Consider the following 15,220-nt stretch of genomic DNA (forward strand, 5'->3'; position numbering starts at 1 on the left):
TGTATCTCAAGGCCTGCATACTTCTAAGCCTCCTCCTGCCAGAAGGTGTGGAAGGCTTTGAGCAAACATGGCCAGTGTGAAGGCTGGATCCCTGGGCGAAGGCTATCCACTGCCCAGGAGACAGCTCAATCCCAGCTGAAGCATGTGAGGTGCTGGGAATTGGCCATTCTCTTGTTGGAAGGCAAGAGAAGAGCACAAGCATCAGGCTGGTGTGGGCTGGGCAAGTCACTGCCAACCACGTGCTGACCAAAATCTCCAGGGAACGAGATGCTTAAAAGAATATTTGATATCACCATGGCTTTGATGTGCTTTTAGTCACAAAATTCAGACTCATTTTGCAATTTCAAGTAGCATGAAAGAAGACTGCCTGATTTTTCAACTTTATTAAAAGAAAACATGAGTTAAGAAAGGAAACAGAGAAACTGAGCACAGCAAAAGCAGTGGGGGTAGCTGGATTGTGGGATGGGGTGACTCTGGGGCAGCTGGTGAGAGAGCCGGAAAGGGCTCATGTTCATCAAGCACCTGTTCTGGGCCACGTGCTGAATACCTGAGTCTCATGAGAGTGTTCACAATGTGTGTGGGGTGGGTGATGTGGAGGTAAATGTTTAGCTGTGAGTTAGAGTACTTGGCACAAAGTATGTGGCCATTAAAAACCTGTTGAGGGGACGAATGAATGAAGTGAACGATCAAGTGAATGAAAGCCAAGAATCAAAGGCAGAGATGATTTTATCAGCTGCAAGTCCTGGTGCTTCCTTTCCTCTGAAGGTCTATAAAGGTTGAATCACTCAGTCCCAGCTAAAGACATTGGCCCACTGGGATTCACTGCAAAGCACAGTAATTAAAACCAGGAGGCTCTGAGTTGTGTTCCAACCATTGCTTTGAGACACTGCCTTAGAGTGGTAGGGCAGGCAGCCTGGCAGCCACTGTCAGGAACGCCTGCAGGGGCTGGGTAACATGGAAGAGAGGAGGCTCAGGCTGGCCATCTGACTCCATGCGTAGGACCTGAGGTCAGGCCATGACCGTGTAACCGCAAAAGAAGCTCCCCTTCTGCGCTGCACCCCTTCCCCATTCCTGCCATCTCCCTAGGATGCAGCAGAAGGGTCCCAAGGGCCCCGCCCCAGGAAGACATACTCCACCCAGCAGTGCCTACTGCCAGGCTAGCCCTGGAGGCTCTGAAGTGCCTGCTGTCCCAGGCTCCTCAGCTGCAGCACTCAGGATGATGGGAGACAGAAATTAGAACTGTGATTCCCGGAGAAGGTCCCATTGCATCAGAATGCTCTGGGGTGCTTATTGATGTGCAGATTCCAAGCCTTGCCTCAGGCTACAGAATCCACATGCATTCTTTCACTGAATCAGTATTTACTGAACACCTACAAGAATCAAGCACCATTGTAGGTGCTGGGGACACAGCAATGAACAAAACAAATGTCCCTGTCTTCATGGAACATGCATACTAGTGGAGGGAAAATGTACAAATAAATAAGGGAGAGTAACTAAGTGAGTACAGTGTACCAGAAGGTGACAGATACTGTCGAAGAAAAGAAGCGCTGAAGGGATGAAGAGAGACAGAGGTTAAGGCTGCCATTTTAATAATGTGTCATTTGCAACATTTGAAGGGGTAAAGGAACAAGTGGTACAGTATCAGAGGGTAAGAGCATTCCAAAAGGCAGGGGAGTGTGTGCATGCTAAGTTGCTTCAGTGTGTCCAACTCTGTGCGACCCCATGGACTGTAGCCCACCAGGCTCCTCTGTCCATGGAATTCTCCAGGCAAGAATACTGGAGTGGCTTGCCATGCCCTCCTCCAGGGGATCTTCCTGACCCAGGGATCAAGCTCACCTATGTCTGTATTGGCAGATGGGTTCTTTACCATTAGCGTCACCAGCGGAAGCAAGTGCAAATGTCCTGAATCAAGAATGTGCCTGGTATAATTCTCCGTCTGAGGCCACTTTAGAGGACTGACGGCACCCTACACAGGTGCCAGCCCCTGAAAGAGTGGAGCCTGTGCAGGAAATGGCCAAGGTGGCGAAGGACAGGGACTCCAAGTCCTACACAAGGACCACCCACAGAAACTTCAGTCCTTGACTTCCGGGACAAAGATAAAGGTCTCGAGTGGCGTGGATGAAGAAAGTAGTGATCGACTGCCCTGTTTTTGTGTGTGTGAAAACACAAGGCTGACCCCAAAGCAAAGGTGCCCTTGGGGGTCTGGGGGCAGTTGGGGAACACGAGGCACCAGCACATACAGAACCTGTGACAACCACCTTGTAGACAGTCTCTGGAAGCTCAGTCCTCCGGCTTCAGGCTTCACTTAGAGTTTTAAACACCAGCATCGCTTCCATCATGCATTATCTCATTCAAGCCTCCAAACAATCCCAGAGATAAGAATTAGACACCTCAATTTTATAGATAAGGAAAATAGGGTTCACAGAAGTTAAGAACACACAGCTGGGAAGAAGCTAGAAAGAACTGGAACTAAATAGCTGGCCTAATGTGAATTCTGGCTCTTCTCACCAGGGCACACTTATTTCGCGAAGAAAGAAAAGCCTGGGTTGCCTCTAACTGGGGGCCGCACGGCAGCTATTAACGTTGTTGTTTTAGTGCTCTCATTTTAACTCTTCCTTAGTGCTCTCTTTGCAGCTTGCGGCACGTTCACCCTTATTACCGAGTGTCCTCGGTGACCATCGAGCAGACAGGGAGGGGCAAAGCCTGATGGCTACACAGGGCACAAAAGAAAACCACAGGAAAGGCTCGTGGCTGGCAAGTGGCAGAACTGAGACCGGAAACCAAGTCCTGTTATGTCTCATCCCACTTGGCTTTTAATTACAGGATTCCTTGATGGCAGGGACTGGATCTGACCCATCACTCCCTCCATGCCCTTGGCCCAGGCTGGGCACCCTATGAATGTTAGCTGAGCTGAGTTGGCCTGATGTCAAATCAATGAAAGTCCGGTGCTGAGTGGGCTGATGCCCTAGAGGGAGTCCTCCAAGGATACGGCCAGAGCCACCTTCTCCGTCAGGCTGGGCCCTCAGGGCAGCCCTCGGCTAAGGCTAGAGGTGGCTCCCTTCCTCCAAGAGCCACAGTCTCAATGTCTCGGCTGCCCCTCCTTGAGAGCTCAGAGCAGGCTGGTCTCAGGGAGACCCATTACTGGTCAGATCTCCAGCCCTTTCCCCACAGGGGCCAACCCTTCATTGCCTCCAGCTCCCTTCCCATTCGCCCATCTGCTCTTTCTTCCCAGAGGCAAGCCTGGTTTCTATGCTCTGGGTCCCATCCTCTCCTCCCTTCTCAGAGGCTGTCCTCACCTTTGCCTCAGGCACGCCCTCCCCAAAGGGCCTCATATGTCCCCTCTCCAGAGCAATTAAATTGCTAGAGCTAAGGCAAGACACCCCTAGATTTCTTAAAAGCTCTCCAAGCAATTCCAATGTGTAGTCAGAGTCACGAGAACAATCTGCCTTTCAAAAAGAGAGAGGAACACAACGTAACACAGCACACTACAATAGAAGACAATAGAAATGAATAACATAGGCCAAATTACAGTAGAGCGAATCAGAGCGCCTTGCACATTATAGGAGTTAACTATTGTCTCTTGAAAGTTTCGTTTCAATTGTGTGTGCATGTGTATGTGTATGACTAGGCCTGTCATCCTGGGTCATGACCGCAGACCATGGTTAATCGGTGGAAAACATCGCTCCAGCTCCTCCTTGGCTCCTGATTCTCCTTCGCAGTCAACATCCCTGATGGAAGCATCTACCTTCCAGCTACTCTTCATCTGGCTTCTGCAGCCCCACCCCCACCCTTCCCCACTAAGATTTCCATGCTCTGCACCCCTCAGATCTAATGGCTACTTCCTAGACTCTGTGTCCTTCCACTTGCCTGTGAAAGTGAAAGTCACTCAGTCGTGTCCTACTCTTTGCAACCCCATGGACTATACAGCTCATGGAATTCTCTAGGCCAGAATATTGGAGTTGGTAAGCCTTTCCCTTCTCCAGGGGATCTTCCCAACCCAGGGATCGAACCCGGGTCTCCCATATTGCAGGCGGATTCTTTACCAGCTGAGCCACAAGGGGAGCCCTTTGAATGCCTTGGGCTTAGTCAAAGAGGTGGCTTGCTCCTGAAATTCTCTTTGTCCTCAGAGTCTGGCTTGCCCTCCAGATTCACTTGGCCATTCCCTCTCTGTCTCTATCATCTAACCCTCTTCCTCCTGACTCCTAAACACCTTATCCTCGGCATCCTCTCAAACTTCTACTTCTTTTGTTCTCTCCTCTTCAGTTTTCCATCCTTTCCTCCCAACCAAAGGCTGTAATTAATGTGTGTACAAGACTCCCCATTCGTGTCCCCATACTTTCTTATCAGGCTCCAGTGTGCGGTTGGCCAGCTGTGATGCAGTCTCCTGGGAATGGAGGTGGGGGCTGGGGAGGGGTAATGATGATGGTTGCTCAGCTCACAGTGAGATCCTTGACCATGTCAGGCAGGTGAGGTAAGCAAGGGAGGATAACCATCCCTGTTTACAGAGGAAGGAACTGAGACTCTGAGAGGTTGAGGAAAGTTTCTGTGGTCACTCACCCATAATGGAGAGGGTCCTAGAACCCATGACTTCGGACTTGAGAGTTCTTTCCCTTCACATCATGCACTGGAACTCAGCACATGCATCCTATTTGTTAAACCAGAGATTCTCAACCAGAGCTGTGTAACAGAATCGTCAAGGATGCTCTGAAAAGCAGAGATGGTCAGATTCCATCACAAACTTACTGGGTTAGAATCTTCTGGGAAGGCTTTTGCTTGATTTGTATTTTGAAGTAATTACAGACTCACAGGAAAGTACACAGAAGTACACAAGGAGGTCCCATGAACCTTTCACCCAGCCTCCCCCAACATCTTATACAACTATAGTATGATATCAAAATGAGGACACTGACATTACCAACATCACAAAGCTTCTCCAGGTCTTTTCAGGAATATGTGCAGTCATCTGGGTGTGTGCTTGTAGTCCTGTGGAATTTTGTCAAGTCTAGCCTTGTGTAATCATCACCAAGGTACTTAACTATGCCATCAACTCAATACTTCCCAGAGCTTTGGGTTTAAAAGGCCCCCATCTCTGATCTGATGAAGAACCCACCCACTCTTCCTCCTGCCCCCTATCCTGGGAATGACCACCGTCCTCTAGGTCACCCTGGTTTGATGCTGATTCATCATTTACCAGCCCTCCTTTGGCCTTTTCTCAGTCAAGAGATCCAACAGATGCTTCCTTTATAAAACCTCTCAGGCTCATATCTCGCCCTCAGGCCCCACACCCAACACAGCTCCAGGCCCCTTTATTTCTTGCTATATGGCTGCAATTACGATGCATCTAGTTCCCTTCTTCAAGATGTCTCTTTCCCCCAAACAATGATATAAAACACATCCACAGCCCTTCATTGCCCAGTCCTGACTGTATCACTCCTCTTACCAAAATATGGTTAATTCAAATATGAAACCTTCTATATGTGGCTCACTTTCCTTATCTAAATTTCTCAATCTCAGTTTTCCCCCTCTTTCCCACAAGAATTAATGACAAAACAGCATCCTTCAGGTCACGATAAAGTTTTTACCATGGGAATGAAATGAAAGACCCCAAGATTTCCTTCTTCTTGATGTTTTGTTCTCTGTTTTGTGATGAGAGGAGGTAGGGTGGGATGGAGAAGGCAATGGCACCCCACTCCAGTACTCTTGCCTGGAAAATCCCATGGATGGAGGAGCCTGGTAGGCTGCAGTCCATGGGGTCATGAAGAGTCGGACATGACTGCGTGACTTCACTTTCACTTTTCACTTTCATGCATTGGAGAAGGAAATGGCAGCCCACTCCAGTGTTCTTGCCTGGAGAATCCCAGGGATGGGGGAGCCTGGTGGGCTGCTGTCTATGGGGTCGCACAGAGTCGGACACGACTGAAGCAACTTAGCAGCAGCAGCAGCAGCAGGGTGGGATGGAGCCTGGGGATGCCTCTTGCTTGGGGGATACCATCACCCTTGGAAGGATGGCTCTTCCATCCCTTGCCTCCTGACAATGTAAGAGGCCAAGAGGACAGATGGCCTTGCTGGAGCAAGATAGGGTTTACGGGCAGGCTAGTCACAAAATTGCAGTGTTAGCCACTGGGGAGTGGGAGCTTTCTCAGCATCCACTCTGTGGAGCCAGGCAGGTAGCTGCATAGGTAGGTCTCCCTACTCGAGGTCTCCCTCACAAGGCCATCACCTTTAAGCCTCCTCTGCCTACCTGCTGCCATCCGAGGTGCCTTTTCCTTCCTTCACATCCACGGAACAATGAGAGTCACATGATGCATAAGCACTACCCTTCAGAAAGCTCTAGAAGTCCCTTCTTTCTACACTACACTTCTTACTGCATGATATAAAATGAAATAGAAAATTTGCTTATAGAGATTAAAAATATTTCAATTATCTGATAGGTTTCAGCTTTAATTGATAACAAAATACAAATTGCTCATCTGAACTTCTCATTACAGCAATGGATTCACTGGGAAATTTACTACCTGACATCAGAGAAAATGCTAAAGATAACAAGCCCAATGCTGTGCTCCTGTGACCAGGTTGTATTATCTATAGCACATTCATATTACAGCTCCTATCAGGAGAGCTGGTTCTCAAACTGTCTCAGTGCATGGTCTCTAAGTTCGGAAAATATTATGGAGATGGTATATATGGGAAGAATCAGAAGTTATGGAATATGTACCAAGGGAAAGAGGCACCTGGTAGTAGCTGGAGAAAGGGAGAAGTGCTGTGAGGGCTTCAACAAGGGATTGCAGGTCGCCTGGGGCTTTGCTCAGGTCAGATGGAATGTGGAGCAGGGGATGCAGAAAAAAAGCTAGACTTTCAACAGCTCTGTTGCTGTCATTGCAGTTCATATCTTCTACCATCCTCAGCATCAACACCACTATGACCACCACCAGCACCATCAACACTTCCACCGTCACCACCACCTAGGACAACGTCAATGAAAAATCTTCTGGGCAAAGGCCAAGGCACAGAGCAAAATGGAATGATGCTTCACAGAAAGGAGTCACCGGAAAGGCTCACTGCGTATATGGAGGGGGTGGAGGTCATGGCTATTTATCTCATCACATTGCACTAGGATGTTGAAGGAGAGAGTTGACAGCCATCGAGGAAAAGCTTGGGGACCAGGCCCCTCCGGAACGTGAAGAGAGTGCAACTATGGACTGAACCTTCATGAACTTCATGAACCTCTCCTCTAGGAGCCAACATCCCAGAGAAGGAAGAGCCATGGAGAGCCTGTAGAAGCACGGAGGCTGAGACGCCCGCACAGGGCAGCGAGCTGGGCACTCACCGTTACTGCTGTTGTCATCCACCAGGATGATCTCCTTGAGCAGGTGTGGAGGTGTGCGCTCGATGGCCGAGTGGATGGAGCGCAGCAGCACGGAGAGTGCTTCATTGACAAAGATGAACACGATGCTCACCTCTGGGAGGCTGTCGGGGAACGAGAGGTTGCGGCACCTGGAAAGAAGAGCAGCCAGGCTCTTAGATAGGTCACTGACTCAGCGGGGGTCGCCCCAGGTGCCGGCCCGCCCATGTCTTGGCTCCAGCTTTGCTGGAAAGCTCAGGAGTCCAGATTCTCCCCTGGGGTCTTCTCTTTGATATACTTAAGATAATCACAAAGTGCACAGCAGACAGACCCTCAACCACTGAAACCCGTATGCCCCACTACAGAGTCTGAATTTGTCAACAACTCTCCCAGATGAACAGTTGTATCACTAGACCCTGGTACAGGGCCTGGAACCCAGCAGGCTGTCACCAAATGCTTACTGGAAGAATGACACTGTATTTCTAAATCCAATAGGATGGGAAATGCAACCAAAAGAAAATCTTAGTTTTTCCAAAATGACAGCCAATGCTTAAATGAGGCCAGACCTTAGATGACCTGCTTCAGGAGAAAAACATGTCTCCTTCCAGAGACTCCTGCCAGAATCCACTCTGCCTCACTCCAGAAGGAATGCTGCCTAGAGCCTCTCTTATGGCTCTTTCATCTTATGGATCGAGCCTCCAGAAACAGGTGGAAACCAGAGGCAGAGTCTCACCATGATAGAGGAATAGAAAGACAATTCGGACCTCATTTCACAGATAAAGATGCTAAGGCTCAGAGAGGCTAGGTCCCCACCATGTGTCAGCTGCCAAGATGAAACCTCAACTCTGGTCTTCTTAGTTCTACACCAAGGCTCTCCCTTCAAGGAGAAGTGGTCAGGTGAGAGACTGCCCCTAATTGTCCCATTTCCTCCCTAGCTCCATTGAAACCCATTTGGAGGTCCATTTGGAGGTCTCTTATCCAAAGGACGTGAGGCAAAATCACAAAAGTCTGCATGCCACTCTCCATGGGAAGAGGAACGTGAGACCCTAAAATTAGACCCCATCACGAGGCCAGACAATAAGGAATGTCATTGCTCCCAAGGGCATGTCAATTCTTTCTCCTGTAAGCATTGACTTTGTAGATGGGAAACCACTGCTGGTGCCCTTCTCTGGCTGACACTAGATACTGTTCCAGAGGGCACTGAGCTCCCATCTTCAGGACAGCTGAATGAAAGGGGAGAGCAGCAACTGTGGCCCTGACCTCGGTCCTCAGCTCAGAGTGGAGGCTGCCTGCTCCCACTATCGGCCACCAAAGGTTCCAGGGGTTCAGGGCTGGTGACGGTGTCGCACTGCTCCAAAGTGGGAGGTACAGTCAGGTGAGCATAATAATGCAATAATGAGCATAATAGCACAGGGCTTCTGCTCGTTGTAATTAAAGTGCTGCAGGATAGGGATGGGCCTGCTCTTCCTTAATGAGGAAGGCTGCAGGATAACCAGCGCTGAGCAATTTTGCAGAAATCACAGTGGGGCCCCAGCCTGCTTAAGAGCAGGAGATTAATAAACTAAAATCACTATCTCTATGGTTACCAGAAGTTTACAGAAACTTCTCTCATTCTATTTCCAGCTCTTTTTTCTCTCATGAAAAAAATGAATGGGGGAAGGGAAAGAACCAAGGTTTTATCCAAATCTGCTTCATACTTAGGATGTGAGTAAAGCCATCAGGGTAACAGATGGGTGTAGAATTCGTTCATTCTTGCATTTGATGGAATCTATTGAGTTTTTTTCCATGAGGTGGGTATTGCATTCAGGGTTAAAACAAGGACAAAGTGCCTGTCCTCATGGAACTTGTGCTCTGAAGTGGGAAACAGGCAAACATGGGAGCAAACAAATGATACAATTTCATACAAAAGCCGAAATGAACAGTAATGTGGTGTTAGAGGACAGTGTGGTGCCCTGGCAGCTGTTCTAGGAGCGGTCAGGGAAGGGCTCTATGAGGGGAGAGGCTGGGTCAGAAATCACCTGGCACACCACAGGTGCAAAGGCCCTCGGGGTCGAGGGGACAGAGTTGCGACTAGAGAGGAGGTGATGGAGGGAGCCAGCTCAGGTAACTGCAGTGAAGGGAGGAAGAGATGAGGAGGATGAGGGAGAAAGGCTGAATGAAGGAGAAAGGCTGGGATGTCTCCTTAAGCTCATCTGCTGCTGCTAAGTCACTTCAGTCGTGTCCAACTCTGTGCGACCCCATAGACGGCAGCCTACCAGGCTCCCCCATCTCTGGGATTCTCCAGGCAAGAACACTGGAGTGGGTTGCCATTTCCTTCTCCAACAATGAAAGTGAAAAGTGAAAGCGAAGTCGCTCAGTCGTGTCCGACCCTCAGCGACCCCATGAACTGCAGCCTTCCAGGCTCCTCCATCCATGGGATTTTCCAGGCAAGAGTACCGGAGTGGGGTGCCATTGCCTTCTCCGTTAAGCTCATCAGACCCTTTCAAAAAAGTGTTGTTGTTGTGAATAGTACTGTTATAACAGCAATTAAAAGGTGGTGGTTAACAGTCAGATAATTCTGGCTAGTGCTTACTTATGGTTACCAAGACCAGCAGTTGACCTTTCCTTAGGAATGGAAAATGATAGAAGTGTTAACACACAACCTACTTGCTAATTGCAGTTAAAGAAAACACTTTATATGGTCAGACTACTAGCACATGACCTTTATTTTTCTTTTTTGAAAGTGTAATGAAGAGCTCCTAATAAGGTCACTATATCAGTACAAGCTAACTGTCTGCCCCACCAGCCATGAGACTGACTCTAGTCTGTTCCTACACCTCCAGGGGTTTCCTCTGAGTTCTCAGAGCCTCCGTATCTAAAGCTTCAGGTGTTTCCCAAGTGTTTTTCAGAGTTAAGGATTAACTGCCTTCCACCCCTCTCTTTTCTTTTTTAAAGCTCCACATAACCACTCCAAGTTGAATTTCTCCCAGTAATGGCCATGGCCATCCTGATGGGTTGAGCTGCCGTGTCTGGTATCCATCTCCTGGTGACCTTTCTCTAAGCAGAGCAGGAATGTTATATTCGTTTTTCAAGCTAAACTCTACTGATCACTATTTTTACATGCAAGACTCTTTCAAACTCAGCTGTTATATGACAACCCTTTTGAACATAACACCTAGGAGAGTACATCACATTTGTGTGTGTTCATTTCTGTCTCCTCCCACTATAATGACCTTCCCTCAGAGCAGGGACTTTATTTTGCTACTGTGTTAGCTCCCAACCTTAAACCAGAGTCTGGCATATAGTAGGTTTTCAGAATTAAACCAACACGTTTATTTATTTTATCCATGGATACCTCAGAGATATTGCAGGTTTGAGTCCACTGCAATAAGGCAAATACTGCAATGTAGTGAGTTATATGAATATTCTGGTTTCTCAGTGTATTTAAAGTTATGTTTCTATTACATGATAGTATATTGTGGGTGATAGCATTGTCTGAAAAAAACAATGTACATGACTTAATTTAAAAATGCTTTATGGCTACAAAATGCTAACCATCACATGATAACACAACACTTCAACTTGTAGAAAATTTAGTATCTGTGAAGCACTGTAACGTGAAATGCAGTAAGACAAGGTATGTCTGCATAAGGCCTGAACTTCACATGCATGCCACTGATCCCAGCTCACTCCTTTTTGTATAAACCTCCTCCCTAGAAGGAGAGTCAGGTCTTCTCTCACCAGCAGGTCCTTCCTTCTCCTGCTCTCCTTCCCTGGGATTTTGGCCCCAGTTGCTCACATTCCATCTCCAGCAGCTCTCAGTTCTTCTGCACTATAATTAAGCGATCTCCCCTGGCCAAATGTATCGAGCTCCTTAAATCCTCCCTCCCTCCCTTCTCTCTGGAGAGTCACTCAAGGCCTTCCCAGGATCAGCCTCGGTGCTTTTTCTCCAGACTGCACAGCATCTAACCTTAACCTGGGTTTCTGTGAGTAGAGAGGTGAAGAGTGGGCAGGATAAGAAAGATGAGGTGGGCTAGTTTATAGGGAGAGAGCATTGTGGGGGAGAAGGGATGGATAAAGCCACCCAGGCACTGACCCAGCTGTGCCCCAAATTGCTGTGTGATCCTGGGCAAGCCACTCTCCTGCTCTCTATATCTTTTCACGTGGAGGCAGGGACAGAGGGAGGCAGGAGAAATGATCACTTAGGTGTCTTCTCCATATAGTTCAGGATCTTCTCTCTCATATGTGATGAATGGAAAACTTCTCACTAAAGAAATAGTTTGCAAACTTCCTCTTCCTCCTAGCCAGCACCTGGCCATCACCAAATGCCACAGGACACATATATCCAATCACCACTGTAGTAGTGACTAGGCAGTGTGACCAACTCATCCAAGTCTGCCCAGGACTCTCCCAGTTTCAACACTGAGAATCCCAAGCACACCAGGATGGTTGGCCATCCTATGACTAGACCACAGCTTCTTGATGGCAAGGATCTTGTTCACGACTGCACATGCTCTGCCTGGCACTGTTCTGGCCATCAGCAAGCATTCATTCAGCCAGCATCTGCTGAATAAACTGAGGCTACTGTTTCAAAGCACCCAACACACATATAATGGATACACATAGTTCCGGTTCCTATTTTCATCTCAACATTGAAGCAGAACTTACAAGGCTGAGGGGAGAGGCAAAAAGAGGGAGGAAGACCAGCATGTCAGACGAGATGTCCTCATACCTGCCGGTCCCACCCACCATCATTACTGCCAGACACTGAACTGAGGACAGGAGCCTGCCTACAGCAGGGCATCCCAAGTCCTGCCAAAGGAACACACGTCCAAGAGCTGCTATGGAAGAGGGTTGTTCAGATCAAGCCCAGTGCTTCTGGTCCGAAATCTGGCCACTTTACCCAACAACCAGCCCCAGCCTCTACCTGAGGGCTATGCCTCTTGTATTCACATGCCAATGATCTCCCCCAGCCCCTATGTCTACTGGAGTCTGGCCAGTACAGCCTCTGTTCCCAGAGCCTGCCGTCCCCACCCGCTCTGGTGTCTGCTTCTGTCTACCCCCGTCTCTGCTCACCTCTCCAGAGAAGGGCCAGGGTACGTGAGAGTCAGAGGAGCCACCAGGGTGGCTATAACCGACCCTTCCCTATTTACATGCCTTGAGAAAGCCTGACTGTACCAGACTGGTGCCTTAATCATTTTGAGAAGAGGCACATTCTCCTGTAAAATTAAGCCATAAAAGTTCCCTTTGTACTTTTATTCTTGTTCAAAGTTAAGCCATTTTCCACTAAAGATAAAAACAAGGCATTTCTGAGCAGGGAGAACTGTGGCTGTCTAATAAGCTGGGATTGATGGTCCTGATAAAGCTGACTGCATCGATCCCTGCACACAGAGGTGGTATGGGGACAGGAGCCTCCCACCAGAGCTCCCCAGGATGGTTTTGAGCTGTTCATGAGGCAAGTTTATGTCAAGAGCTTTAGTGATGCCATTACCTGCGAGAGGCAGAGAGGCAGTACCAGACTAAGAGAGGCCAAGTCAGGCACCTGGGAACTGGGTATCAGCCAGGGCAGCAGCCAGACCCCTCCACAGTGGAGGGATGGATTCTTCCTGTGACTCAGGCAAATCTATGAGCTCCCAGTGCATCGAAGCATGACTCGTGGAGGCTGATTGACCCCTTCCAGTGTGAAGATCAAAGTAGAATGTGAGCTGGGGGCTGCTGGCCAGTGTGTATGGGGAACTGGGTCTAACTATGCCTGGGTTCTGGGAGTGCAGGAGGGACCCACCTAGACCAAGCAGAGAGAAGATAACACGCCCCTGAATACCCACTTCCCTGAGTGTCCCCAGCCCCTCCTTTCTCCTAGATAGCGTCGAGGGTCTCCCCTATACTGCAGTCAGCACACGATGGTTCAGCTGTACTGTTGACCTCCTAAGGATGGCACCCTGGGATCAGCAGTGTCTTCTTATCCCTTCACGGCCATCTGTGTCCTCACCCTGGCCTCCACCCTCCCACCTGCACCCACAGGACTTGTTTGATCCTCCTCTGACTTCACTTGGTTACACTTCTGGCTTCTTCCAGAACTTTTCAGATTAGACAGGTTCCCAGCCTGCCAGCATTCAGTCTGCTGGACTTAATGAGACCCAAGGATGAGAGCAGTGTGGGGGTTCTCACTGGGCATGCATGCAATCAAGACTTCCACTCCTGGTGGCTGGCATCTCTATCTCTGTAACCTCTGGAGCTCAGAGACTGCACCGTGCTTGCTACCCCTACTGCCCAGGGACTCCATACAGAATATCTTGAAGTAACAACATTAATAATTTCCACCTACTGAGTGCTAATGACTCATGACAAATCATACTAAGAGATGTACGTATATTTTTACCTTTCCCCCCCTCTGATTTTTATTCTTTCCTATAGGAAAAGTCCTATAGAGTAAACATTTTATCCCCATTTTATAGATGAGGGCAGTTGGACTGAGACAGCAAGTTATTTTCCAGGGCTTCCACCTGGGCTCATTTGCCTCCAAAGTCAGTGCTCAAAGGTCCCATTAAACCAGGGTCTGCACCTTCCTTCTATGACCATCTAGAGATTTGTCTGGCCAGACATCGGTGTTATGACAACCCAGAGACCTGGTGGAGGGAGGGATGAAATGGAAGTCACTCCAGGTCAACTCTGATGAAAGACAGGGTAGACACAGCGCATCTAGGAGGATGATGTGGACTATTACAATAAAGCTCTACTGGTCATGTGAAGCCTAGATTGCCTTCCTGTTTCATTGAGCCCATAGAGATAGCAATCCCCAAACACACTCTTTGTTTGAAGCCGGGTTCTCTGCGCTCCTCCAGAGCCTGGGTGTGTGGTTTCCGATGGTGTGATTATGCAACTGTGTGTAGACACTGGCGTACAAAGAATCCCAGCCACCTGCTGTCACCTGAGTAAGCTCAGCTCCTTCCTCCCTGACAGCATACGTATAAACCAGCGAAGAAAGACACAGTGTGCTTCCTGGCCTGGGGTGTGATCCCTGTTAGACTCTCACAGGCTCCTTTGTTTTTCTTTCATGCCATGTATATGCTATCGCCACTTAGCTTTTATGTGATTATTTAACAGATGTCAGTATTTCCACTAGACTATAAGCTGCATGAGATCAAGACCACATCTGCTTTGCTCACCAGCCCCCCACCCCCACCCCCGTGCCTCACGCAGCACCCAGCACAGAGAACAAACTCAGGAAGCACCCAGGATCTGGCTGAATGAACAACTGAACAAACGTTCAAGCAGTGAACAGTAGAATGAATGCAGGCCCAGGAAAAGCCCGCGGGTGGGACTTCCACCACAGTCTAACAGAATGGAATCCTGGAGTTGGACATTTACTCCCTGCCCAACCACAACCACAAGCCCAGATCATCCAATAAGCCAGAGGGGTCATGGAGGCAATGGGATATTTAGTGTAGCCAGGGGCTTCAGGGTCCTGGTAGGATGCATGTCTGGCTCAGATGTGGAAGAGATAGTGGACAGAAGTTTTAATCATCTACAAGGCAAGGGAAATGGGCCAGCCTCATCTCAGAAGAGTGTCTGACACCAGAATGACAACAGGTAAAATTCTAAGTAGAGGTGATCATCAAAGTGTCCAGCTTTCACTCAGAAACAGTTCTACTAACATCCTTTCAGGGGACTCTACTGATTTGGAGCAAGGATCTGCTATATCAAACATAGACTATAAGTAGAAGAAGGAGGGAAATGAATCAATTAAACTGTAAATAGCCAACAGGAAGCAGGGCAATCATTTGCTCCTAAAACTTATTAGAAATCCAGGGAAAATGGGATTGCTGGGACTACACAGACAGCATCCAGCGCTAGTGGAGAAGTCAGACAAGGGAGGGAATGAGCGTCTCCGTGTGGGGG

At 48.6% G+C, this 15,220-nt stretch overlaps 1 protein-coding gene across 1 annotated transcript in view; it reads right to left on the reverse strand.

The window, feature by feature from the left end:
* Window positions 1-15,220, reverse strand: part of GALNT18 (polypeptide N-acetylgalactosaminyltransferase 18) — a 353,171-nt gene that overhangs the window by 163,335 nt on the left and 174,616 nt on the right. The window contains exon 3 of the mRNA XM_027563283.1: window positions 7,328-7,494. Coding sequence (XP_027419084.1) covers window positions 7,328-7,494 — 167 coding nt within the window. The remainder of the gene's footprint in view (window positions 1-7,327; window positions 7,495-15,220) is intronic.

This window comes from Bos indicus x Bos taurus, chromosome 15 (genome assembly GCF_003369695.1).
Source record: "Bos indicus x Bos taurus breed Angus x Brahman F1 hybrid chromosome 15, Bos_hybrid_MaternalHap_v2.0, whole genome shotgun sequence".
Classification (NCBI taxonomy): domain Eukaryota; kingdom Metazoa; phylum Chordata; class Mammalia; order Artiodactyla; family Bovidae; genus Bos; species Bos indicus x Bos taurus.